The 27727-nt window shown below is 43.6% G+C and overlaps 1 protein-coding gene across 1 annotated transcript in view; it reads left to right on the top strand.

Annotated features, from left to right (window-relative positions):
- The first annotated feature begins 7724 nt into the window (after positions 1 to 7724).
- LOC119161893 (tachykinin-like peptides receptor 86C) overlaps positions 7725 to 27727 on the top strand; it is a 705859-nt gene continuing 685856 nt past the window's right edge. The window contains exon 1 of the mRNA XM_075880290.1: positions 7725 to 9617. Within this exon, the coding sequence (XP_075736405.1) occupies positions 9136 to 9617 (482 nt within the window). The 5' untranslated portion in view covers positions 7725 to 9135. The remainder of the gene's footprint in view (positions 9618 to 27727) is intronic.

Genomic DNA, 27727 nt, shown 5'->3' with positions numbered 1-27727 from the left:
CTTAACAACGCATGCATTGATTAGCTCGCCAATAACCGCACCTTTCCCGTTCAGAGGGAGGTGTTTTGGACGAAACACGCTACTTTAGGGTACGATCGGACAGGCGCATTCAAAGGATACTGCTCTGCAATGTTCACGCGAAATAGAAACTTCACGTGGAGCCAGCTATTTCTCTCGAGAACAAAATCGCTGCTTATCATCCCCGGCAGCCAATGGGCGAGCGCATCCGAAAATACACAAGGGATCCCGCGACAAATGAAGGCCGTCTCGAAAATAAGAAATAAAAAGAAAATGCATCCGACATAGGCAAACATATATCAAGGAATATCCAGATGGAATTTAGAAAACGAGCTTGCGTGAGCTATGACAGATAATTACCGCTTTTAAGAGACGATAAAACCTGGAAGCGTCAAAACTCCTTCAATAGTAAAATGCGACAGTATAATAGTGTATCGTCCCTATCGCCTTCAACCGTGGCGTTAGGAAAAGAACAATTTTGTGCTTACTATCGTTAATTTCAAACTATAATAGAATGTATACTGCAACTACAGTTTCCAAGTGCCCACTGCGTCATATTTCTTGACTTTGCAATTTGGTGAAGCCCCCACCCAAATGCTAAACGCAGCTGCTCACTTTGTAATGGGAGAGCAGCTTTAAACCACCCCTCGTTGCGTAATTGTTATTTTTTGACACCTTGTGCGGTTACACAATTCTGCCTCGCAACAATACATGCGTTGTAGATAGCCCCCCCCCCCCTTTACGTGACACGTTTATCGCGTTTTTATTACGAAGTTTCAAGAACTCATGCGGCTCTGGGAGGCTGCTAAGGAGGAACTCTTTACCAGCATTCCCGAGGCCACAGAGTTCTTGAAACAAACTTCTCTGAGCCACAGATTTTAAAGAACATTTCCTATTTTTCTAAGCCTGTAGAGAGTATGTTCGCTATAGCCTTTGAATGCTTGTCTTCTAGTGCTTGTGTGATTATTTCAGTGTCGTCATCGATCCGTAACTTATCGTGTACAAGATATGGCTTTTTCCCATTTGCTTTCTCAATTTTTCCACTTTCCCACAGTAGTTTACGTCGACGCAGTGTGCAACGGGAGTATTCGTTTTGAATGTAGATTTCAGTTCCTTTGAGTTTTTTTTTGCGTTTTTTAATATTTCTTGTTTTTCCGTGAAGTCCTGAAGATACATGATTACGAGACGATTTCCAGCTTGTCTACCAATTCTATGTATACGACCAATCGAGTTGCAGGATACATTAAGTTTTTTACAAAACAGTTCATCCACTACTTCTTTTCTTAAGACGGCCTCAGTTTCGTTGGATTTTTCAGTGAGGCCGTACACTACTTGGTTTGATCGCCGACTACGGTCTTCAATATCGACTATCTTCTCCGAATGATCTGCTACCGATGTTTTTAGTTCATTTGAACTTGTATCAAAGTTATCGATCTTGCAAGTAGATTTGTTCATGGTGTTAAGAAGCGTTTCTAGATTAGAAACTTTTTGAAGGACAGCTGTGAATGTTTCCCGTTGGGCGTTTTGTTCTGATTTTATATCAGAGATACTCTTCAGAATTTCTTTCTGCCCTTCCAAAACCTTATCTAGTATTTTTTGAATATCGGGTCCAGGGTTTGACTCAATATCGCCACAGAGCATAAGTTTGCACACAAAAAAACAGTCGTATAAAATACCGAGGCAGGTGCGTGGGCATGGCACAACAACCAAGAACCTGTTGCTTGAACAAACAGAAGAATGCGTACAACCAACCTGCATAACGAAGTGACAGAGCTTGGTAAGCATTGCTGCTTGGTGCATTTCGCCATGCCCACTGAAGTTGAACCGCTGAGGGCCGGAGTTTATAGGTGCCAACGATGATGACGTCACAGAGCGTAGCGCCATGTCGTTGGTGACGGCAGGGAAGTTGAACCACACGTGCACTGGTCCAGTTGTGATGAATGGTGTGGCTCGCTGAGATAAGTTGATTTCCGGGGAAAAGACGGGCTCTTGATAGCTGGCGGGCTCGAAGAACAAGCCTCCGAGAAGGACTGCCTGCATAACGAAGTGACAGAGCTTGGTAAGCATTGCTGCTTGGTGCATTTCGCCATGCATTTTGCCATGCCCATTATTGCCACTTTTTGAATGCAACACTACGTCTTAACATTTGCGATTCCTTTTTAAATACGAATTGTAACAAGTATGATAAAGAAAACTAGCACTGCTCCGTAACAGACCACGTGCTTGCCATGCAGAAGGCCTTGACTCGATTCTCCCTCGGACCGAATTTTATTCACTTGCATCTATCTTGAATTTGCTTCTCCTGAAGAACGCTGATTTATCGCTCACAACTGACGGCGCCGACGCTGTAAGGCCGTAATTTAAAAAAAAAACAAGTTATTTCCGGATTCATTGTCTAACCAACGGTCACCAAAAGAAGACGACTAGTGTATCTGAGAAGTGCGTGACATAAACAGCGGTGGACGAACTGCAGCACCATTTACGCACTCGTCTCGATCACTGGGTGCAAGGAGTGCATATGGCTCGAAAACGAGCTATAGTTTAACATAATTTGAGAGCCATTGCCCTGGTGTGCGACCGACAGCGGCGCTGCGAATCACGCCTGTATAAGACGATAGCAGGAATTCGCGCACTTTCGTCTGCTACGTAGAGACCTGGCGGCGTGTAAAAACAACCGAAAGGGTAAATCTTCACAACGAAGCAATTCAGTTGGTCATCTTGTGACTACCGACGCTTTTCTAACAGCGGTATGTCTCCGCTCTTGACGTTCATTTTAGAAGCGTGGCGCTTTGTGTTTTAAAACTGCGGGTCCTTGTCTCCGCGGCAAGTGCTGCCCAATGGGGAAGTACCACTCTGTGTCTCAGTATACTTTTCCACCATTGCAAAGTCTGTTAGCTTTCACAACTATCCTAAGGACCCGAAGCTGAGGAAGAAGTGGATCCTCTCCAGACCCTGCATACATTAAATGGCACATTTCTTTTTCCATTATTTTGAATGTTTGCGCTTCTGCTGTAGTGGCCATTCTTAGTGAAATCGCATTCGCTATCATGTAGTGAAATCCGGGCCGCAATACAAGAACTCTACAGTAAAAGACAAGCTTTTCAGGTTTCAAACATGGCGTCATTCTTTGACTTCGGCGTTCTACTGACGACGTCCTAGTAAGTCCGAAATTACTAAATAATAATCAGTCATTATTTGTTGTTTTTTTATACTCGGGCTTAGGAGTAATTCCCGCTCGCCTTCTACCACAAAGAGCCAGTGTTTTCGTTACCACGAGCTGTTTTCTTCAGATGTGAATTATAACGCACACTTGGTCTCAATCGGTACATTTACTTGCATACTTTTAATTGTCATGCAGTTTGTACTAAGCTCTTTAGCATCGGGCTTTGATGGTTGTTTCATCTACTAATGAGTTGTAAAAAATGGAATGTGCTTCGAAACAATAACCAGAAACGACCCATTGAAGCTACAACTCTCTGACTTTGAGCTTGTCCCTTGACCATTACTTATTGGCGGAATAGAGGGGTGTGGTGCAGAATATGACAGTTACCTACACGTAAGCTGCTGTAAGCCAAAGCGCATCTTGAGCCAAGAACTGCGTAAGCAAGCTGCATGCTGGAGCTCTTGAACTGAAATCCAGGACCTTCTCAGCGAAACAAAAATGCTCTCAGCAAACATTGTTTCGGTGGACCAAGTAAAACACCTTCCTTTACATTACAGCTGCGCGATATTGCTACGAGCAGTTTCACAAAAGATAAAAGTGCTTTTCGGGAGGAGTTGTTACATGTTATTTTAGGAGAAGTGCTGTTTGTTTCCTATGCATTGAGACCCAGTGAGCATTATAATGTCCACACTGGTGTTCAAAAATTGTTTACAGTCGCAATTTTTCACTCGTGATAAAGAGTATGCGTGCTCATTCCAAAAATGTGTGTTGACTTTACATGTGTGGCCACAATTTCGCTCGGGTCTGAGGAGGATAGCCAAGCTTTTAGTAGAAAAGCGTCCCACGCCTTCACATCACTGACAGTGACTTCTGCTATAACCGCCATGCGCGTCACTCTTCGGTGAGATTGTAACCATGTTTCAGGGCCTCACTTGTACTTCTACCAATTATTGCACGCAAACAATTTACACCAAGAGCAGTGGCGCCCCAAAATCTACGGAAAGGGCCCCCTAGACATGGAGCTGAAGACGCGGCCTCCGAATTATCTTGCTGGTAAGCGCGGCTTGTGAGGGCAGCTGAGCGGCGCAAGTTATGCGAGATAACCTTAGTTGTTTGGTGTTCGCACATTTCAAAGACATTTCAAAGTTTTTCGTACGTTTGCGTACATTTCAAAGTTTTTTAAAGAGAAGCACGCGTCTAGCGTACTGCTCGTACTCGCTGTTGCTGTTCAGTGCACAGGTTTTCATGTGAGGCAGTGCTGAAGCTTTGTAAAAAGCGGAGCTCTGCAAGCTTTTTGTTATGCCACGTGTACGAACGAATGATCGACCCAGCATGACTTTGCCACGGTCATTTCTATGGCCCGGTGTGTTGTATAAATAATCAGCCATAACTATTTGTTACATACTATACTCAAGCGATGGCACTATGCGCAAATAATATGAGTAGTCTTTCATGTCGTCCTCACCGAACCAACATTACTAAGACAGACTGCAGTCGCTTGCCTGGGGCAGGGGTTGCAGCAAGGCGGCACTTCTCCTTACCCCAACCACATCAGCGCCTCCCTTTCAAAGCCATTCTGACTCCAATAAAAATGGGCTTGCGCCCTCAAGACACCCTGTCGACACCCATGACTGCATTACGAGCCCGAATATCTCATATTTTGCATTTGATGCTACCTTGCACTTCTAGGAAATACTATGAACGCTTGATTTGCTGCCCCAGGAATAATTTAAACAGCTTCCCTACAGTAATTACTTCATTTGTTGTTTGTGATTTGCAGAGTGGCGGAGTTATTGAGTGGTTATACCACAGTTTCTCATGTTCGATGTCACTCTAGATGCATTGCAGAAAAAAAATATCACAAGGAGAAGGGCTCGTGTCCTTTCCCTTGGGATAGATGTCATATCTTTTGTGTCACCTTTTACTCCCCTCACCCATCACAGAGTAGTCAGCTGCTTTTAGAAGTGGCTAACCTCCCGGACCTCCCGCTAATTTATTCGTCAACTTCCAATGCCTTTTTCTCAGGTGAACAAAGTACACTGAGGCACATAGAAGTGCTTCTTCATCGCGTAGAATGAATGAATGAATGAATGAATGAATGAATGAATGAATGAATGAATGAATGAATGAACATATTTATTGGAAGTTCCTTCTGGCGAGGCGGAGAAGGGAGGGTGGGGTCAACTCTTGTCCCATCCCACCCTCCATAGATGATGATGGCGTTAGCTCCGGTTATGGCTCCAAGTACTTGGACCCGGGCGGCATCGGCTTGCCGGATGGCACAAAGCTGGTCGGCCAGTTCACTTAGGAGAAAATTACATTCATTATATTTATTTTATTATAGTGCAGACCAACTTGGCCTCGGCAGGGGGAGCATTACACATAAAAGCAAAAAAAAATTCAAAGATGGCTCAATACAAGCAATGATACTATTTTAAACATGTGTGCATAAACTCTGATGCATAAAACTATTGGAGCATAAAATTATTAGCGCTCATATATACAGAAATTGAAAAACAACAACACTAAGTAAACATAAAAACTAACAAAACGTATACTCTTCCAGAGCTTGGATGAAGTCTGGCGACCTAATAACTGAATCTGGTATTGCTGTTCCAGTACACTATAGTTTTGGGAAATAAGCTATTTTGAAGCGACTTAGTTTTAGCGAACATCGGTTTTATTGCATGAGGTCTAGTGTTTCTTGTTGCACACTGAGTCTAAAGAAACTGAATGATCATTATTCGTCACGAACATGGTCGCCACTAAGGCGTTGTGTGGCGCGTGCACAAGTACACTTGTTTGCTCAACAACAGCCACAACCTCTGTGGACGGCCTCGACCGCGCATTCAACTACGTTACCTCTGTCCGACACCACCTCTCTCTCCAAAAGATACGGCAATTTTTCTCAACTTCTATTGACCTACTAAGTTCTGGCGAAAGACATGCTTGCTGTTATATCAAAAGAAACACTTGAGCAAATTAATAGTGTACAGCGGAAACTGCAGATGACGAGTGAGAACAATTACACATAGTTGCACTTTCTTAGCAGCAATGCAGTCGGTGATAACGGCGTGCTCTTTCGCGATTCGGGACAATCGTTCGCCCTGTCGATTGGGCCGCAAGGTTAACAAGTTCATAATTGCACACTAAAATACTCGTTGCAGGCGTTCGTTCACACTCGGGATGCTGCTGGTTCAGCAAAATCCCCACCTCAAGTAGAATATTAACGTAGAGGAGCCGCGGTGGCGGCAGGGCACCACTCCAATATCTCGTGGCAAAGAGACGTGGTTTAGAAGGCACTTAAGGTTTTAGAGAAATTTAGGTCAGGCATCTAGTGAGCATCTCTGAGCCACACAAAGCATGTCTTACGGCCATGTTTATGAGCAGATGAAGCTGAATACACTGCCGAAGCCCAAAAATCGCTGTGCCATTGTCGCAATACCCCGCATAAGTGATCTAGGCGTTTGTGATGCCCACCGAGGCGGGAGCTTCAATCTCATATCCGTAGCACTTTTCGTCGGTGAAAAGAAAGACAGTGATAACAATGTTTAATAATATTTCCGGATATCTTTTCCTCGTTAATCGCCTGGCTTGCTGCTCCAAGTGCCGGGTGATAACTATGGAGCCTGGTCAACGTCGCTACGAGCACATACCTCGGAAAGGAAGAAAATTAAGAAGAAGTTTTGGTACTGCAAACTCGTAGTTATACAGGCTTGGAACTATGAGTATTAATGTCTATACATCGTCTTTGACTGACATCATCATGAACAAAACGGGCTGAAACGCTTCATCGGTATTCTTTATTGTTCATTCAGTGGCTTCTCTAATATAACATTTTAAGGCACGTAATATAACCCACACTGTAAGTCCTGATAACAAGAGCCTTTTTGTTGCCTTTGTCAATGTGTTTTATGAGCGCCAACAAACTGTACCGACAAGGCGTCCATGTTAACATTATCCTTTGTTACAATCGTGACTAAATTCATTCGCGAAGTAATCGAGGAGCCGATGAGGTGCGTTAAACAGAAGCTCCTGCGATTTGCAAGGAAACTCATGAAATGGACTTAGAAATTCATTCCCGGGAGTGATTACTTATACTTTCGAAAAAAAAAAATCTCTCATTGCCAAATGTTTTCGTGAGAGCGGGTAGAAGCCACTTGCCAGCTCAGATATTTTTTAACAGCAGCACATGCCGGCGAACGAGAGCGGCCCTCGCCAATCAAAAACTTACCACACACACCCACTCCCACACACACATATATACGCACGCGTGCACAAATGTGAACCATGGAAGCTTCGAATTCAGCGCGCCTTTCACCTCGTCGACAAAAGCGACGTTGTCCGGCTGTGGTGCAGCGAATTCCGATGACGTCATTTAGAAGCGAAAGCGACTTTCTTCCCTTGGATTCGCTGGTCCACTGAAAACAGAAACAAAAAGGATGCTTCGCGCGCTAGCTTCCGAGATCGATGGAATAACTCCGGCGGCTCCACGGCGGGAATCACTCGCACGGCAGCGCTCGCGCGGGACGGTCGAGCCTCGCCTGCGATAGAGCATCGTTGCTTCAACAGTGGAGAATCACGTGTATACGTGCGTGCGTGACGTCGGCGTACACTGTTTTCCTCAGTACTGCTTGCCCCCTTATTTTCCCTTGCGGTCAAGAACACGTAAGTCGGACAAAACTGCTTGTGGTCATTCGCGGCGTGCAAGACCTATGTACAATCCAGAGTGTAAAAAGGACATCTTTATTCCCGCCCCCGAACATTAGTCGAACCCGTTGCAGCCCCTCTTGTTGGTATATTATACCTATACTGTGCACAAAAGGTGGTGACCAAGCGAAAAGTGACGATTCTTGTGAATAATGACACTTTGAAACAGTTTCCATCTAAGCAGTCATTGGGTCAACCTCCATGAAAGGGTAGCCGGGTGTTGAATGGCGGTTGGACTTCGCAGGATTAACCAATAATATTGCCCCATACTAATTAGTGATCGTATTATAGTGATTTGGAAAGCTTCGCAGACTTCCTAATAAGTAAAAGGTGCTGCAGTTCTGTTGACTGTCTATAGGTTGCGAAGTTGTGAGAGGAAAGCGACCTTTACTGCAGTAAAAATTGTACTCCAGAAGACGCGTTCAAAGATAATGCTAATAAAACCAATACACTTCGTGCATCGCTCCCAACTTTGTGAAACTATTAGATAACTTGTGCATGTTTTTTAATGTGGCCAAAAATTATAGAGTGTGCTTCGTAGGTGCATTAAAATGTACAGTTTCGTTTTTCCCAAACGCAAGCACTACATTGTTAACTAATTACTTTGTTGGTGCGGTTATCTGCATAGAAAAAATACTCACAACTTCTGAAAGTACTATTACTTTTCCCAAATATTGACTGAATTTCTTCGCTGCTACTGACAACTTCGTTCAAGCCACCTCAAAGCAGCAACACTGTTGCTTATTGAGCAAATTCGCTTTACTCATCACGAGACATTTGGCAAAAGTAATGAACAATACTAACTCTTTCCTGAAAGACGAAATCTAACTTGCGACAACTCGTGGTCCTACGTGAGGTGAGTGCACACTTCTTCCAAGGAATTGAGTGACCAGTGAATGCGAGCGTAGAGACGATTCCAAGATAAACGACCTGATATTTGTCGCCTAGATTTCTCCTGTGCTCACGTGGATTTACAGACGGTCTCAGAGTAGGAAAAAGTGCTTCATCTGCATTTAAACTTGCTAGGGTATTGTGCGTCATGAATAGGCGCATATTGTTTTGAGGGGCGTATCGACAGTGCTCGCAAAACGTGCCTCGCGTACTATACATCACCAGACAGTGGTATTGGATATTTGGCGGACAGAGTAGCAATCAGTGCAGTGAAAGGGTGTGGTCACAGATCAAAACAAGAATCGCGGTGTAAAGTCCTGATTTGTGCGCTTCCTTCGTGAATTCCGGCCGGGATGGTGCAACAACCCGAGAGGGACGCGGCATTTCTGGACACACTGCTGAACAGTTCGTTGTCGAACGCGGATAACTCGTCACTCCTGCGCACCTTGCTTAAGTCCCTGAACGACACCTCAACCCGGGATCACGCACCAGTGATCGAAGTGCAGAGCCAGCGGCAATGGGTGCTGCCCTGGTGGACGCAGCTGGTGTACGCCTGCCTGTTCGGATTTATGGTGGCCACGGCCGTGTTGGGCAACGCCGCTGTGGTCTGGATTGTGCTCGCTCACCGGACGATGCGTACTGTCACCAACTACTTTCTGCTCAACCTGTCGCTGGCTGACGCCTTAACGGCCACGTTCAACGCCATATTTAACCTGGTCTACATGCTCGAGAGCCATTGGGCCTTCGGGGAAGGCTACTGCGTCTTCAACAACTTCATCGCCAACTTGACTGTGGCCTCGTCTGCGTTCACGATGGCAGCCATGAGCATCGACAGGTGAGTCGGCTTTTGGACAGCATTAAAATGACAAAGCTGCCACGTGCGAGCCTCACGCGCCTGCTTACATACCCGCGTGCAGCTCGCACCAATTGTGCCCGTTTTATTTAATTAGACGTAATGCTACCCGAGACTACAGGAATTTTGAAAAAATATAGTGCTAGCATTTCATTAGGTAGCCCTTTGGTGAAAAGGAATACGATCAGGATATTGGTATTGTACCAATCTAATAACATCGACCAAAACGTGAAGACAATGCTTATTTGTGTGACTTTGTAGTCTGTGCTATTGTGTGAAGGTACCTCTAGTGTGAAACTGGTGTTGAAATTTATTCTTGCCTTTTCTACTAGTATGCTTCTCAATGTTTCAGACTGAACTGTAACCTGTGTTATTTGCACTTGCTCCCCTTAATTTTAACAATGTTTTAACTTTTTCTTTCTTTTCTCTCTTTTATTTTCGAATTTGCATGGTTTTAATATTTGTATGTGTTATACTTAAATGGTTACTACCAACTGCTCTGTAGACAGCGCAGTTATACGAAAAAATGTTTTATTTACTTCTCAGTGAATATGGTGAGAAGTTGACACCGTTACCTGTCAACATTTACAGCGACTTTTTGTAAACCTGAACAACACTGGCAGACGTAATAATTTATAACAAGTGATTAACTAATAAAAAGATAGTTCTTGTTTTTTTGTCTAAAGTAAATAAATTAACCGGTTCAGTCAGTGTCCGTTCATGATCGCATTGAGCTCCATATCAACGCAAGAAGTACAGCCGCGACCACGTCTGTGTAGAGCCCTTTAGCAGGTGGTTTTCGCTCTGCTGGGCGAAACCTTGAGGCAGTGTCGGGCTCCAAAGTGGTGTATCAACAGCATGCTCCGCCTATTTGCCAGGCTCACCACGTGAGAGCCTGATACTGCGTCAAAGTGTCAGCCCACAGAGCAAAAACCGGCAGCTCGCGGGCTCTACACAGACGTGGCCGCGGCTGTAGAAAAAAAGTAAAAAAAAAACGAATGTAAGGACGTACATTTTCGTTATTGTTCTTTCACGTCAGTTGGTGGGTTTTTGATCAGTGAAACCCTAAAGGCCATGTATACAATTAATACAAAGTTTTCTTCACAGAAAAAGTTTCTTATGAGTATTCCGCTCTTACTACTTTTCTAGACTTGCGTGACTTTCTTCAGAATTATTCATTTTTTGACTGGGCCCCTAACCAACCTATGAAAGTAAAACATAGTAAATAAAAAGGAGCGCGTTTTACCCTTTTTTTGCAATTTCTCGCCTTCCCGGCACACTTTGGGCCGAAAGAAGGGTGATTCACGTGATGCCATCAAGGTGCATACTCTCGATTGTTCTTTATAGGAGAAATTTCAGTTGTGAGTCTATCCCAACACAGCTTTTCTCTGCTGCCGACCATCCGTTATTTCTTGGCTCGCATGACCATCGTTTCTTACAAACTGATTTTATTTCATTTTTGTGCGTTTCCAAGTGGAGATAGCACGTCGTCGACGAGCGCGAAATCCTGATGAGCTCAATGCTTAACGCTGGCATTTTGCGCGCACTTTCGGGGAACAGATGGCGAAGAGGTAATAGCTCTTGTAAGAATGTGAGAGAAGGGCCAGAAAAGTACCACCCTTTTTCGAAGTTGGTGCGGTTCCCTAAACAATTTCCAAAAATACAAAGGATGAGCGCGTTTTTCTCCCATAGCATTTCTCCTCTTTGCGGCACAATTTCTGACGCTAGCAGTTTGTTCGTACGGCGTAAGGTTGAAATGATATGTCGATTGGATACTGAAAGATATCTGTCGCGAATTGCCACCTACTCTGCTTTGCCACGCAGACGGCCATCCACTTTTGCTTGTATCGCGTGACTATTTTGTGGGATAAAATTATTGTACTTCGTTTTCGACTGCGCAAGCCAAGACAGCAGCATGTAGCCAAAAAGCTCGAAACCCTGAATAGCTCACTGCTCAGGCCCGGTACTCCACGTGTTTTACGAAGAAGTAGGTGTCGAAAAAAAAATAACTCTAGTAGGAAGGGTATACACCGAAGGTGAGAAAAAACACAGCTCTCGCTTTTGAACTCGGTTTCATTTAGGACATTTCACCACCACCTGCACCAATATCGCTTGTACTTCGTTCATATTGCTTCATACTTACTACGTCCCACGCAGCATGTTTCTTAGCCTCTGTACCTGTTATAGTTGCATCATGTTCGCTTTAATAATACACATAATTTCATAGTACAATTTCATTCGTGCTGGCTTGAGTATTGTAACCGACTATGCAGCATAGCAAGCTCGTTCTTGCAAACACTACACAAATTACACTGTTTATTGAAATAAATCTGGTGGTCCTAAAACAATAGCCGTAATCGCGAAAAGTTAGTAGTTGGAAGATGGCGCTTGTGATCTTCGTCTATACTTCTTCCGTGTTGTGTCCGCTCTCTCGAACGAAATTGGAGCACGAAGACGCTAAAATACGGACAATGCATTTAGGATGGTAAAAGTTCTTTCATATATATTCAAATACTTTGTGTTCAACAGATACTCCTACCAGTTACATTCAACATATCAGTATCTTTGTCGAAGCTTTTTTATATATGTACGATAGAGATATAATACGCTTTGATTTCAGAAACATCAAGGGTTCACATCAAGTTGGTTCTTTTAAAATTTCCAACTTAATCAACTGATATTTCGTATGACAGTCATGCTTAAGTACAAATTTAAAAATTCGGGGACACTCCAGTTTGTCCGTTAGGAGTTGAACGTGATAGCAATATCCGGTTCATTGCCCCGCCGCGGTTGTCTAGTGGCTAAGGTGCTCAGCGCTGACCCGCACGTCGCGGGATCGAATCCAGGCTGCGGCGGCTGCATTTCCAATGAAGGCGGAAATGTTGTAGGCCCATGTGCAAGATTTAGGTGCACGTTAAAGAACCCCAGGTGGTTAAAATTTCCGGTGCCCTCCACTATAACGTCGCTCATAATCATATGGTGGTTTTGGGACGTTAAATCCCGCATATTTATGATAGCCTGTTAATTTTTGATAGAGGCGAAAACGCTGTAGGCCCGTGTGCTCAGATTTGGTTGCACGTTAAAAAACCCCGGGTAGTCAAAATTTCTGGAGTCCTCCACTATGGCGTCTCTCATAATAATATGATAGTTTTAGGACGTTAAACCCAACATATCGATCAATATCAATCAATATCTTCTTCCTTGTTCGTACTTCAACCACTTAGCACCCACGTTTATTGCATGACCTTACTCTAGAAGTTGAAATTGTGTATGATAACAATGAAATGAATAAAGTTGAAAATTGCCTCTGTCATTCAAGCTTTCGCGTGTGGCTTCATTCTGTGTAATGGGTAGCATTCTTTAAACCACAAGCGAGAATGTGCGTCAAGCTTTTTAGAACTTGCTATGCACGAACTAAGTGGTGTTAAGGAAGTTGGTGTTGTAAGGTGTGTGCCTTTTGTAATAATTGGTGGGTTTTAAACCACACAGTGGGCTCGATTATCACATAATACACATTAAGTTAGCTCGGTATTATGTAATTGTGCGATGACATCCAGTAACCATGGCAAAGCATTTCATTTTGCAAGTTTGTTAGTTCAATGCAGAGGCAGTATTTAATGTATGAGGCGGTTCTGCGCCGCAGAGAAACATTCTTTGCCATCAGTCTATATAACTTGTTCAATGGTTTTCTCAAGAAAAATATATATCCTTGCTGGCGATGGTTCGGTGTTCTAGTTGGATTACGGTAACTGCAGAGACTACCAGCGCTGCATAAGTGAGCGTCAGGGCTTCCGTACAATGCACGTCTCGTATTGTCGTTCTCGTTTTATTAGAGCACTTGGTCGTTAGTGAAAAGTGAAGCCTACACTCTTAAAAATAGAGTGACGTTCTCTCCATTTAGGTAGAAACGGCGATCTCCCCTATGTTCGTCTTTAAATAGAGAAACATTGCTGCCTTTGCCACGGAGAAACATGTTCCTTCCTATGAAAATCAACATTGCTGACCCCAGGTTAGCGAAGCGAGTAGGCTTAGCAAATGCATCGACTCTCTACTGATAAGGAGTACACGGCACTGATAGTTACCAAAACCAGTTCGCTGAGCTTGATATCTAATGAAATGACTTAAAAACAAGCAGACGAACTTTTGGTGATGAAAACTTTGTGAAAGAGAATGACGGAGCTAGTAGGTTTCATTCGGCCAGCGAGGCGATGTTAACTTTTAAAGACACGGATAACTGATTGATATGTGGGGTTTAACGTTCCAAAACCACTATATGCATATGAGAGATGCCGTAGTAGAGGGCTTCGGAAATTTAGACCACCTGGGGTTCTTTAACGTGCACCCAAATCTGAGTACACGGCCCTACAACATTTCGGCCTCCAACTAAAATGCAGCCGCCGCAGCCGGGATTCAAACCCGCGCCCTGCGGGTCAGCAGCCGAGTACCTTAGCCACTAGACCACCGCGGCGGGGCAAAGACACGGATAGTGCAGAGTATTTACCTTAAAAGTGCATGCTAGGCTTGCTGCATTTCTTTTTCGCAGATTCATGTAGTGTAGCGACGTTATCCACGCGTTTACGGGGCCGCAGTGCACGAGATGTGCCTCCAAACCGTAGACTAGATCACAGCGAAACCATTCTGACTCAGTATTTAAGTTTTGATAGATACATGTTCAACCTTATATAAGTAGATGGAGGTGTGAGAGCATCAAGGCCGTGAAGTAGGTGGTAGCTGGCGCCATCTGGAGGGTCCAAACAATACTACAAAAAAGTGCAATGCACTTGTTTTGTAGTATCGGCAACGTACGTTGCCATACCTTCCATCACGGCTCCCTTGCGCATAGTTGGCGACTCAGCCTATTCATGGATTGCTCACTGACACCACACGCCTACTACATGTTGACGCAATGCATTAGCTACACATGCACACAAGGGCACACACTACACATAGTACGCATATAAAGTCAATTCAATGAACAAGAGTACCATCAACAATTCTCTAAACTGGCACACACCTAAACGTGTTTACTCAAACCCTACTACGAAAGAACACAAGCTTATATTGCAATGAATTTCGACTGACTATGGTGGCACAAGTTAAAAGTAAGTTTTGGTCAACTGTTTTAACGTTTTGTGGCCATACCACAACATCCGCCCACGTAAATATGTTGTATCTGATACTTAGACAAACGGAAGTTTATCAACGGTTGCACAATGATGAACGAAATAACTACTAGAGCTTATCAGGTTTTCGAGAAAACGATTACCCCAAGGCATGCATAGAATGCCCACGGCATTCCAAACAATGCGCCATCTCTGGACCACTGTCATAGTTGTTTTTTTCTTGAAGCCTCCGAGTACGCAAACGCTTGCCACACGTTTGCCATTTCGGATGTCACGTCTTTTTTATTCTTCCACTTGTTACTTGGAGAGGGCACAGCACGCAGGCCTGACTTGATCTCCGCCGTGGTATGTGTTCTGTGGTCGCCTTGACCTCGTTTAGTTTTTTCGTGTTAACGTTTGCTTATATTCTTTTTACGTGCTTAGCACAAGTGTGACTGTTAGCCATGGATACAGTACACCAGTAGCCCTTCAATGACATTATTTTTGATGCGGTAACGACCGTCTTAGCAGTGTATACGTACGTTACAACATGGGTCTTGCGAGAGAATTAAGAGATGACCTCGCTCCTGACAGTAGCATTTCGTGAACTATGGCAGTGGCTGTTGGCGTCGTGGCAGCTCGAATTTTGGAGTGGAGGAACTAGCGTTGCAGTGCGCTAATTTACTATAACGTTATAGCTTGCTGTGTCTACATACTTCTCTGCTTCAGATGGCTCTCGCGATTCGCCTCGCGTGCAACTTGCAGTCATTGTGCGTGCCACAATTGTGTTGTTAGCGCTGTGGCTGTAGTGGTTACAAGTACTCTGGAATTGGAATACTTTTTTCACAAAGCTGAGTGAGCGTTAGTACTTACCTGTTGTGCACAGCTGTTACTAAAAGTGCATTTTGTGTTGAGTTTCTCACGACACAGGAGAATCATGGACGAGAAAGGCATACTGAACGCGTGCATATTTGCGTCCTACCTCTCAGTGCTGGCATGGGCAATTCAAAACGCATGTGACTGAGAATTCGGTTTAACTGACAGAAGTCATTGGTTTACTTTTCCCGAAAGTGTAGTTATGATGATGTTTGAAACCTTTCTGATGGTTGTAACCCAGTCTGTCAAATAAACGCTCGGTGAAACTTCGCAGCCTGTTTCTCTTTGTGCTTCACCTGCCATGGTAGCATAGCCTCATTGGGTGTCGTGTGACTATGCTGGAAGACGCAGGTTCGAATTCCGGCCACGGCGGCCGTATTTGAAAGGGGGGGGGGGGAAACGCAAAGAACACCCATATGGCGGATGCGGCACGTATAATTCCATCAGTTGTATATAATCGTGTTTTCACGCATGGACTGTACAGTGGTATCAGGTTTCCTTGAATGTTGAAAAATTAAGTGTGATTCTTTTTTATGGGCCTTGTTGAATTCGCAGTGCTATTGATGCTGTGCGAAACTAAAAAGGCGTATGCTTATAAGGTATGTCGACATCGAAAAAATTCAATATTTGTGTATTGTCTAAAGTAATCGATAAAGCAAGACTGCTTGGGAAACAGAGCTTCTTGTATTCGTGACAAATTGGTAGTATGAAACAACATGAGACACACAAGGAATTGTGCGGAGCATCGTGCGAGTGTCTGGCGATAAAAAAAGAGAAGCTTTTAATCTACACCAATAAAACAAAAAAACGTCACTCCTGCATTGCTTCCATCTATCTTAGGTAACAATATTCGCGCACGACTGGCTGCGGCCGGCTAGGCTCGGCGTACGCGTAAGCGCGGGCAAGACCCCCATGATTGAGAAGAAACTTGAATACTGAAGGAGAAACGTTGCTCCTTTGGTCCTTGCCGCGAGAGGGCGCGACGGGTAAAGCGCCCGAAAGAGAGAAAGTCCTTGCACCGAAGGAGCAATGGAGCCCGTTTCTCCGTTCTCACTCCCCTTTTTTTAGAGTGTATCTCTCTATAGTGCCAGAAAATAACGGCCGTTTTTTTCTGGTTTGGGTTGCGGCACATGCGCTACTGCGTCGTCACCATCAGGAAAACAGAGTTACTTCAGCCAAAAAAAAATTTTTTTTCGAACACGACATTATATGTGACCCATATTTTACAACTTACAAACTACTCACGCCATCGCGCAAAGAAGTACTTTTTCTCTTGCTGCCGGAAATTACAGCGCTTTACAAGACAAAACCGCCAATTTATAACATGCTTCCCTACATAACCAAGGCAATATATGACACATGCAAGTGCTTGAAACTCAGCTTTTTGGGGCAGCACTATTTAGGCACACTTCAATCCACTAGATCTATTTATTTCATTGTTTTTACTCTTTCTTGTGTAAAGAAAATACTACAAGTGATGGTTGAACTTTGTTTTTTGCACTAGCTTTAATAAAATGTCGTCAAGTTTGCTCGTTTTATATTTACCGTAAGTAACATACGGGAGCACTGTCAGAAATAGAAGTCTACTCAGTGCGCTTGGTTCCGTAAATGCGGTTAATTCAGCTATTCCTGTGGCTCGAGTCTTATGACCGCGCGATTGGAAGTGGCAGCAGGCATCGTCATTTTGTTCAGAAATTCTTATTGCGTTGCGTTGTGTGGTCCACTTCTCTTTTTGGCTCTAGGCCATGAGTCACTCGGCGGTACCGCCATGCTGCGCAGGTTCTAACACGATAGCCCCTGCCTGGCCGAGGGAGGATCGGCCATCCCACTTTCACGCGAATGCATAAGGTGCATAGTATTTTATGCATTTGCCTGATACTGACTGAAATGTGAAAGTTTTGTTCTCTTCAACCGATGTATTTTGTTCCTCACTCCTTCTTTTTCAAAAAGCTTTCCTCACCTAACATGCTTTGCCACGGCCTCCCGGATCGCGGGAGATTAAAGATTTTTGCACCTCTAATGGGTTCGTTGTGCCTCCGGCATCGGCGTATCTTGCAGCAAACGATGACGTCATGCAATAACGTCGTCGTGTGACATCATAATTTTCGCTTAGGTGTGAAAACGTCCTCAAATGAACATTTGTTGCGCCTTTGAGACGATGCTGACGTAAATGTTTAGTCTGTCATGAGGCATTTAGGCTGGTCACCCTCTTATCTCGCATGGTTCTCGTCTAACTATTTCACTCTAACTTTCAGCAACTCTCGTACGCATACCGCGGGCTTGCACGCACTTGAACGCAAACGCCTCGGAGACGTCTGGGTGCCTCATACGTGCCTTTGAGCCAGTCGATAAACACTGGCTCATGCGGTATGCGGTGGAGGCTGTGGTATTCCAAAGAACCCCGCCAACCTTCCATAAGCCAGCGCAGCCGATTTCAGAAACTGCTCCCCTTCTCCATGTTTGGGCAAAGTTTAAAGCTTACCACCACCACCACGACTACCGCGTCTAATGGTGTCGGAAATATTTGTGCAATTGCGTGGGGAATACGGTGGGTGTACGCGGGCTGCGGTGAATCAAAGCACTGAAGGCGAACGTTATCGCAGTCAGTGCAGATTTTTCGATGTTGTGGTTTCAACTCCTGGGGTGCTGTACAGGAAGGTCCAACCTTCACGGTAATATAGATCTCCCCAAGCTCCTTAAATCTCTAATATAAAAGAAATATAGTGTCGACACTCAATGCCCTCATGGACTCGTCTCCAGTGTCCGTCATTTATTTAGATTCATGTGCTGGTGTCATCACTTATAGGCATGACTTCATCTCAGGTTGAAAAAATAGGGCTCGCATGGTCGAACCATCACTGCCGTCTTTCTACCAAGTGCCACTTCTTCTGCCAATGTTGTAATAAATATTTTCCCAACTCTAAACCAGGCAAGATAACTATTGACTTAGGTGCTGAAAGACTGATGATATTCACGTTAATATTGAAACTCAAGGTAGCACTATTGCCACATACCAAGCTGGTTAACGTGGAAATCACATCTAACAGTCCAAGCAAACTTTTTAAAGCGTGTTTCAACCAACATCGAAAGCAAACTTTGTGTGCGTCGATGGTGTAGCGGTTACGGTGCACGGGTTCTGATGCGCATTTGTGCTGTTCGACCCTGTACATGGCAGCCGCATTTCGATAGAGTGTAAATGTTAGAGGCCCGTGTATTGTGTGTTGGCAATGCAAGTTGAACAACAGGCCTCACTTAGGTGGCAGCTATATAGCTATATATCATATATATATATATATATATATATATATATATATATATATATATATATATATATATATATAGTGGGAGTAATAATTCAATGGGCCAGTTAGACTTCGTGAAGGTATGGGATATGGCACAAAGGGGGCGTTGTCAACAAGGATAAATATATTTCTTTCCCAACAGTTTCGGGAGGGGTCCTCCCTTCATCAGGGGATGAGTCTCATCCCCTGATGAAGGTTCATTCGGTTTAAGGTTCATTCGGTGACTTATGACTGGAGATGAGTTGTGTGGTCGGGCAGCACACAGTTGATATCAAAAGTGGCTTGGTGCATTGGTGCTATGGCAAAAATAGAAAAAAAACGAGAAAACAGGAATACAGGCCGCTTTAATTAAGAAATTCGTATGCCTCATTATGGAGTAAAATTTTCTGTGACTACAAACGAGAAAGCATTCTACTTCCGTTCTTCCATCTATCTGTGCTTCACGCACGTATGATTGGCTACAACGAAACAACTTTAAAAGTATAAACGAAATGCCTGAGCGGGGCTGGGTTTCGAACTCAAGGCCTCAAGTGAAGTAGATGAGTGTATAAAAAAACCATTCAACATATGAGCACTTACTGAACAAGAATTTATCTCACCTACTACTCGAAACTGCGAAATGGGGAATGTCTGCAACATACTGTGCATCATTTCTTGAAAAAGAATAAGATTCAAACTTGAAACTTAACCTGTGCATGGCATGCAATAGACAAAATACTGCTTTAGGCATAGAAGCATTATTGAAAATACAAACTTATTTACTTCTAGAGACTTTATTAACAATATACTTTGCGTAATTAATAGTCATAATAATAAGAAAGCACTTCAAGGGGAAAAACGTCCTGTTTTCACCTATAATCTTCTCGATATTTACAGAACATGACTAATTGTATTCTGACTCATAGTTTCTTCATATCAAATTCTTCCAGACTTCTGCTGAATAATTATTTTTTACTAATTGCTGATTTCTTTAAGTAATACTTAACTATTACCTTTGTTAAATTACTGCATAATCATCTATATTGTTTCGTTATCGATAGTACGCTGCGCACCAATAATTACTGCACTAGGTGTGCACCCAATCTTTATTTTCTGCTTCCTCAATGTAACACTAACTGCGGTAAAGTGGCATCATAACTTTTCTCGCTTACAGTTTGACGTGTCCTTCCATTATCACTTGAACTGCTAACCTCTTTAAACACAATTAGGCATATACAATGTTGTATGTTCTTTGTAATTAGTTTTATTGAAAGCTTTATTTCTTTCTTTTTGATCTTTTTTTGGTATATAATATTTTTTGTTTGACGTTTTTTTTAAACTGCAGATATATTGTGTCGCTTCTTGACTTTTTTTCTTTGGTATCCTATATTATTTTCTGCTTTTACTGTACTCTTTATTGTAATATTAACGAAGGTTCCCGTCTGCAGTTACTGCCTTCGATGCCCTCATCTCCATATCTTTTTGCACTGACCATTTTAAGTTGAATTGCAAAAAAACTGAAGGTGAAATGTTTCGGGGTGGCACAATAGGGCCATTTTTTATGTCAGAGTGTAGAGACGACTGAGAGTAGTTTACATGTCACCACCCTTCTAGCTGATAAAAAAAAATAATCCGGAGCTCGCGTGCCAGTGTTCACATGATTCTCCTTTCGATGAGTCTTTCCGGGCACTGGGGAACGCTATGAAGAAAATAAGATACGCCGTGTTGATTTTAACGGACAACAGCGTTCCAGAAAAAGACCCAAAAATAGATAATTTCTAGAAGGCTTACGCATTACTCAGACTACTCCCAAACGACGATAAGAAAAAAACTGCAATGTGCAATATTTTCATTGGGGAATTTAAATATTTCTATTTCATTCTTCTCATTTTATTATCAAGCAATATCTCCCCCATACTTCGTCTTTTAATCTTGTATGCGCTTTTCTTGCATTGACCGCGTATTTCCTCTTTATTGTGTACAAGTCCTCACCTTGTTTTAAATGCTTGCACGTTTACTTTCATAAATCTGTGTTTGCTCTTGCGTACATTGCGCTTTCCCGACGCTACCACACCAGCGAGTTGCACAGATTGACCATCACAGCCAACTTGAAGGGCCCCAAGTTAGTATGACGCAATCTTTGGCGGCATGTTGTGTGTAGCGCAATTAAGGCGGCTGATGCAGGCCCGGCAGCTAGTTCCTGACCTGTCAACTAAGGAAGCTGACCGGTTCTGCGAAGGCAAAAGCGGAAGACCTGCACACGGGAAATAAAGGATATTCCTTCATTCCCACGGTTCACGAGCGAAGCCGTCAAGGTCGCCCCTGTTAGGGACTATGAGGAGGAAGCTTACTCGAAAGAGCGTCTTGGAAGAAGCAGGCCAAGCTCTGCCCTCTGAGTTCAAGTCATTGCTGGCATGCACGTGTGCCATAAAAATGACGCAGGGACGCGACCACTGGGCTGACCGAGACATGGTGGCTGCTCGCAGAAGAGCTCATCCTCCCCTAAGTCATTACCGGGTGTTGTTAGGCTGGCGGGGCGCCTCGCTGTCGCGTGCACACCTGGTGCACAGGGACTGACGGTGTACTCACCGCTTCTAAGGAGGCTTCTACGAAGCAACGTTTAATGAGAGAGCTGACGGCGCTCGAGTGTAAAAACGGCTACCGACGGAAGTCAGCTGACAGAGGCCAGCACAGCCTCACATGGGAGAGAGTGTGACACACTGAGAACCTATTCCTTCTCGTGTTGTATTTTGTAGCGTGGTTTTTACCAATGCAGTGCCTGTTATGAAAGTGTTTTTGCAATTGGTTGTGGAGATGCGAGCCGACACGCAAGATTGGCTTGTTGCCAATCGTGATTGGCAATCGAGGGTTGAAAAGAAGATGTTCGAATGTGGAAACGAAGAGTGGAGGTTCGGGCTTGGACTGAGGCTGACGCCTGAGGCTGCAATACAGCGTCTCTTCACTGGACTACGGCTTTTCCTTCGCACTGCCACCGTGCATGGAAATCATCGAGAGGACACATTCTGAACCTCAAACATCTTTCCTCCTAAGATGGTGTAGAAGCTAGTCTAGGAGATTGAAATTAACTACCCAGGATTTTCAGCACACCGCCGGGTTGAAAGTGGCGAGTCTGCTGAGGCTCATTTGTTGGAAGCACACGCAATTGAACAAGTTAGCAGCCTACTAAAAAGCTAGTAAAAAGCAATCGGTTGGAGGAATATATATAATGTACGAAATTTACGCAAAGAGTGAGGTATAGAGGGAACTGCGGCATTTAGACAAACGAACGATGCTCTTTATTTAGGAATAATTGTTCCCATGTATGCGCTCTTGCTTACTTTTTATAGAACTAAAAATATCAAAAAAGCATGTGAAAATAAAAGAAATGGCTTTGAGTGTCAAATAACGGGAGTCACATCTTTTGACCAACCCATGTCAGCGGTGGTTGCCAGCCGAGCTACAGTGGCGACTGCCAGTCAGCAGTGTGGTTCATAATAAATGCAAGACTTTTAATTGTGCACTGCCAGAACTTCCAGCGTCTATCTGCATATCTATCTATCTATCTATCTATCTATCTATCTATCTATCTATCTATCTATCTATCTATCTATCTATCTATCTATCTATCTATCTCTCTATCTATCTATCTATCTATCTATCTATCTATCTATCTATCTATCTATCTATCTATCTATCTATCTATCTATCTATCTATCTATCTATCTATCTATCTGTCTATCCATCTATCTATCTATCTATCTATCTATCTATCTATCTATCTATCTATCTATCTATCTATCTATCTATCTATCTATCTATCTATCTATCCATCTAGCTAGCTAGCTAGCTAGCTAGCTATCTATCTATCTAGCTATATCTAGCTAGCTAGCTATATCTAGCTAGCTATAGCTAGCTATCTATCTATAGCTATATCTAGCTAGCTATAGCTAGCTATCTATCTAGCCACTCACGTCTAGGTGCCCTCGTGATCATCCCCTTAACTTGGCGAGAACCGAAAGTAGTATGAAAGGGTAAGATGGTTTGACGATTATGACGGGTCAAGACATTAATAATGTCACAATCTCCTCGCGTACGTCGTCAAACACTTCCCGCCAGACAGTAGCACATACCCGCTGACGGGTACGTGCCACAGGTGACTGACACTCAATATATAACCCGGAACGATGAGAATACGCAGGGGAAATTTGAACGCGAGAGTGTTAGGAAAAAGCTAACAATAGCAGCGTTCACCTGACGAATACAAATAATAAATGTCAGGGTGTTAGAAGCATCAAACGCTACCATTCTGCATAGCAGTGAAAAATTATACCACAGAGCCACGCCAAGTGTCGAAACTTTTTTTCAAATAGATCCTGACCATTTTGAAAAGTCAGTGTTGGCTGCAGTGCTGGTTATCCAATTTTATAAACGTTCCTCCTATGATTAAGCTGCCACGTATGGTTAACGTCAATTGTAGTTAGGCGCCATGCGCTAAAGTTTATTCATATATAGCAGCACACCGGGCTACCAACCTTGCGAGGACAAGCGCGTCATAATAGCTTATCTCTTCTGGTTTTCCTATTACTCATGTCCCTCTTGGCATCGTTCCGCAAATAAAGGAACTGGTTATATAAACATCTCTAACTCTTCAACATATATCTTCGCGCGCAATATTTTTGCATACACTTAGCATTACGAGTGGCTCATTAAAAAATTTACAACACGGTCACCTTCCCTCCACACATTTAGCATAACGCCGATTCCCGGGTACGTGGCATCTGCCGAATGTTCTTTATCATAGCTGTGAAACACCTACTACAGGAGATTCGCTATGTATAAAAAACGTTATATAGACGGAAAATGCGTAACGTGTTCATTTTAGGAAGTACTAGATAATTTCTAAGTTGTGAGTGGCCATAATAAATTGCATTTTTCGTGACGTGAACGTAACAAGAACTTACTGTGCTCTTGAGGAGGGTAGAATATATCAACGCTGCGTCAAGGGTAGTCGATTCACGCGGCTGAACAACATAAACTTAAAGGGCACAGGAAGCATAGGGCGATTTTCTTTAAAACACGTGTCACTAAAATCTCTATTTTTCTGGATGAATGAAGTGGTTAAGAGGATGAATCCATGACTGCTTGGCACCGTTATTTGGCACACATTTTTCTTCTTATAATGAAATATGTTTGCTTTGTTGATAGTTTTGGATAATATTCATCTACTATCTTACTACGAGAAAGGGAAATAAGAGCCCCAATATTACTGAGAAATAGTAAGATACAAAGAGTACCTTTGCACATGATGAAACCTTCCTGGTTGCTTAATGCATGCATCTCTTCGATGAGATGTTTATTGAAACATGTGTCGGCGCCATTAGGTAACGAACACAAAGCATCCTAACGGGCTATACCTGTCAGAGTATAAATGTACAAACTTAGGTGGAAAGCATCGTTTTCCAGCTTCGCTGTTAGCTCATCTTGGTCGAGGCAGTACAGCGCAAACAAACCCGGCGATCGAAGATGACACCTTGTACTCTGTGAACGCGTTTTGCGCTCGTCATTGCCGACTGGACACTCATTCACACGCCTTTGTGCTCTCGCAGAGCCCTATTGATTTTCTCGCAGGCGCCTTGTGGGAGCGGCTATAGGGAGAAATGTCTGCACCCACACAAGTGAACATGCCATCCAACCCACGCAGTGCACCGCCGTTGGACCAATCTTTTCCCCTTGGTGGCTAATGTCTGCCCCGATATCGGCTGAAGGTCGGCTTTCTGATCGAGTGCAACTTCTTCTGATGCCACGCCATTGTTCAAGCCAACCTGGGCGCGACATTCTTCAATTGAATTCGCCAATAATCAGCCACGCAGACACACTCTGTACATGCCAATGAAGGCCCGTGCTTTCACCGACGTTGTTGTCGACATAAATCCAGCGGAGCAATGAAGGGCCACGTGTTTGCTAATGAAATGCCATTATTACTCCACATTCACTTTACGACAATATTGGCTACGAGTGGCTTGTAATTAATCCACCGTTATTAATATGGGCTTTTTAGTACCGCCATATTCCTTAGCTGGTAGGCTATACTCCCCCAGAACTTCCCCTATCAGCTTATAACAGCCCCGTACCAGCTTCGCGGTGTAGTATACTTCAAGGCGACTGACCACTGGATGACTTAGTGTAGAAACACTACACGATTCCACTAAATCGTCCATTTATGCCTTTTTTTCTTGTGTTGCTTATTACCGTCTCCAAATGTAGGACGCAAGACTGCACAAGTCTACTTACTGTCTAGTTTTTTTTACACATTCCTTCTCAGTCTTGCGAGAAATTGTAACCCAGGCTGTTGCATCAAGTATTAGCTAAAAAACATTAACTAAAATAACTGCTTTGTGCAAATATCCCGCACACAAGCAGTCTATAAATGTATCACTAGAACACAATTTTATAACTTCTAAATATATCAAGGCAAACCATTTATTCTTCAGTTACATTTTTCAAGTTACTGCTGTTCACTAATACAGCCCACACTAGGAGGCGAGCTCAGCAAGGCTGTATGAGCATATGGCTGGCCAGGGCAGAAGGGATGGGGTGATGATTTAAAGACGGCCGCAGGAAATGAGGTAATGACGATGGGCTGCCTAGGGTCCTCAAAGCGGTGACTGGGCAGGAAGCCAACCATCACAGGCTGCCGCAGATCCCTGCTCTGAGGGGCAGTAGCGATCAGGCTGCTAATGTATGAACACATCTATTATTGGCATTCCTAAACTCCATTGAGGCCAAAAAACTTTAACAGCCACATCGGGATGAAATGCTGAGCTTTTCACACACCTGCACAGGTCAATAGAAATAAACACCACAAAATACGTTTTAAGCGCAGCAGAGTTACACATATGCAAGTTTAAACAAGAAAAACAATGACTGCAGTCGTTATGTTGTACTATACAGATCAAGGGCCATATGGCCATTTTGAAAGAAATGATGGAATACCTCAACAGTCATTCTGCAAAGAAAATCTACCACAGACCAAAATATTTAAAAATAGGTTTCAATAAAAGATGATTATAACAAGCTTGTTTTTGTTTGACTAATTTACAAATAAACACAAGGTCTTTCATGAGATACAAACATGACTTACAGAGATGCAAGCCAGGTGAACTAGTCTGCAGCGTATGGCCTATGGCTGTATATATTTATAACAAGACAAGAAGACACACTAGCGCAGGAATTTTTAACTCTGGATTATTATCGGGCACACGTCAACTAATACTACGAAAGAGGATGACTGACCACCATATAGACCACACAAGATGAAAGAATCTATGCAAACCCAATTTCAGTCCTGACACTTGTGGATTATTGCAAGGTTCCTGTATTATTTTAAAATGGTATCTCCAAATGCTATGAAAGATGTGCTGATGTTGTTTGCTACGTTGTTCTTTCCGCATTACATAAACCTCCGAAATTTGACGTGCTTTTTGGAACCTCAATCGATCCGAAGTCTTAGTTTCATAGGAGACCACGACTGCATAAGAGGCTCGCCGACAAAAAAGCACCTAGCTGAGTGTAGCGACACAACTCAACCGCTCGCACCCAGACGATCAGCCGCAGGGAGAGCACGCACGTGGGCCGCTGCCGTGCTTCATTTTGGAACTAACGGTCAGTTCTAAAAGCTATCACGCCAGTAATACTACACTGTCGTTTAAAAAAAAACTTTGTCCGAAGGCTACTGTGACATATATGGCGCTCAAAAACGGAGAGACGCTCTGCAAGACGGAGTGCGTCTATGCATATAGTACCGAAGGGACAGGGCTGTGTCATGATGGCGACTCCCTCGTCATCTTTTCTGATTGCGTGCTAGATTTTGTGCTAAGGTAGTACTGGCTGATATGCCCGTGCGGCGACAATACCACACCACACACAAAAAGAAAACGATGATGTAGCAGCTGCGGCATTACTTTTTTTTTCTGGCGCCATATGTACGCCCTGTATGCGGTATGTATGTACGTGGACATTGACCAAGCAAACCACCATGACAGCATAGCACAGGCGGTGTCACGCTTTTATGCTTGATAGTTCGGGATGGATCTCCGATCATGGTGGGTGCATTTAGATGCGTGTGAAATAAAAAAAAACACCTGTGTAAGAAAGTATTTGAGTGCCTTTAAAAACTCGAAGTGGTCACAATCATGATATACACGGTACAGTGTGCCTTCTCCAGTGACGCACGCATAAATTCTAGTGTTCTTTAGCCACTTCAGCCAGTCAGAAAAAAGCTTACCGCATCGGCTAGCTTCATAAAGCTAAGCTTCGAGTAATCCGCTGCTTCCTTCATAGAAAAAACTCTGTCTTTAGCACAAACTGAGGTTAACAAAAACACCTGGGCAACGAGTGTTCACCGCGGGGTTAATCCTTAATAGCAGCTTAGATTCGTAGGTTAACGTGGCCCTAGACAAGTCTTGTGGACAAGGCAGCTTTCCTTTAGACGCAACTGTTTACATAAAAAAGACTACCTGCCTATCGTATAGTTCACTTCACGTGGGGACATCAGATGGGGTTTGGTGGTGGTGGTCATATGAATGGACGCATGCAGACTTTGTTAGTCCGGAAGTGCACGACTCAAAGCTCAGTGGCCAGATAAAAAAAATTACATATGTCGTATGTTGCATAATATGCTCGTTTTCATTCCCGCAAACCACCATTTAAACTCGGCAGTTGGGCCATGGTTTCCACTGGTGGCTGTCTTCACGATCGAATAAGTATAGCAGACACGTGCTATCCGGTTTATAAACGAGGCCGACAGTACTAGACAGAAGAGCGAGTGCAGAAT

This window comes from Rhipicephalus microplus, chromosome X (genome assembly GCF_043290135.1).
Source record: "Rhipicephalus microplus isolate Deutch F79 chromosome X, USDA_Rmic, whole genome shotgun sequence".
NCBI classification, from domain to species: Eukaryota; Metazoa; Arthropoda; class Arachnida; order Ixodida; family Ixodidae; genus Rhipicephalus; species Rhipicephalus microplus.
This window is presented reverse-complemented; position numbering and strand designations above follow the sequence as displayed.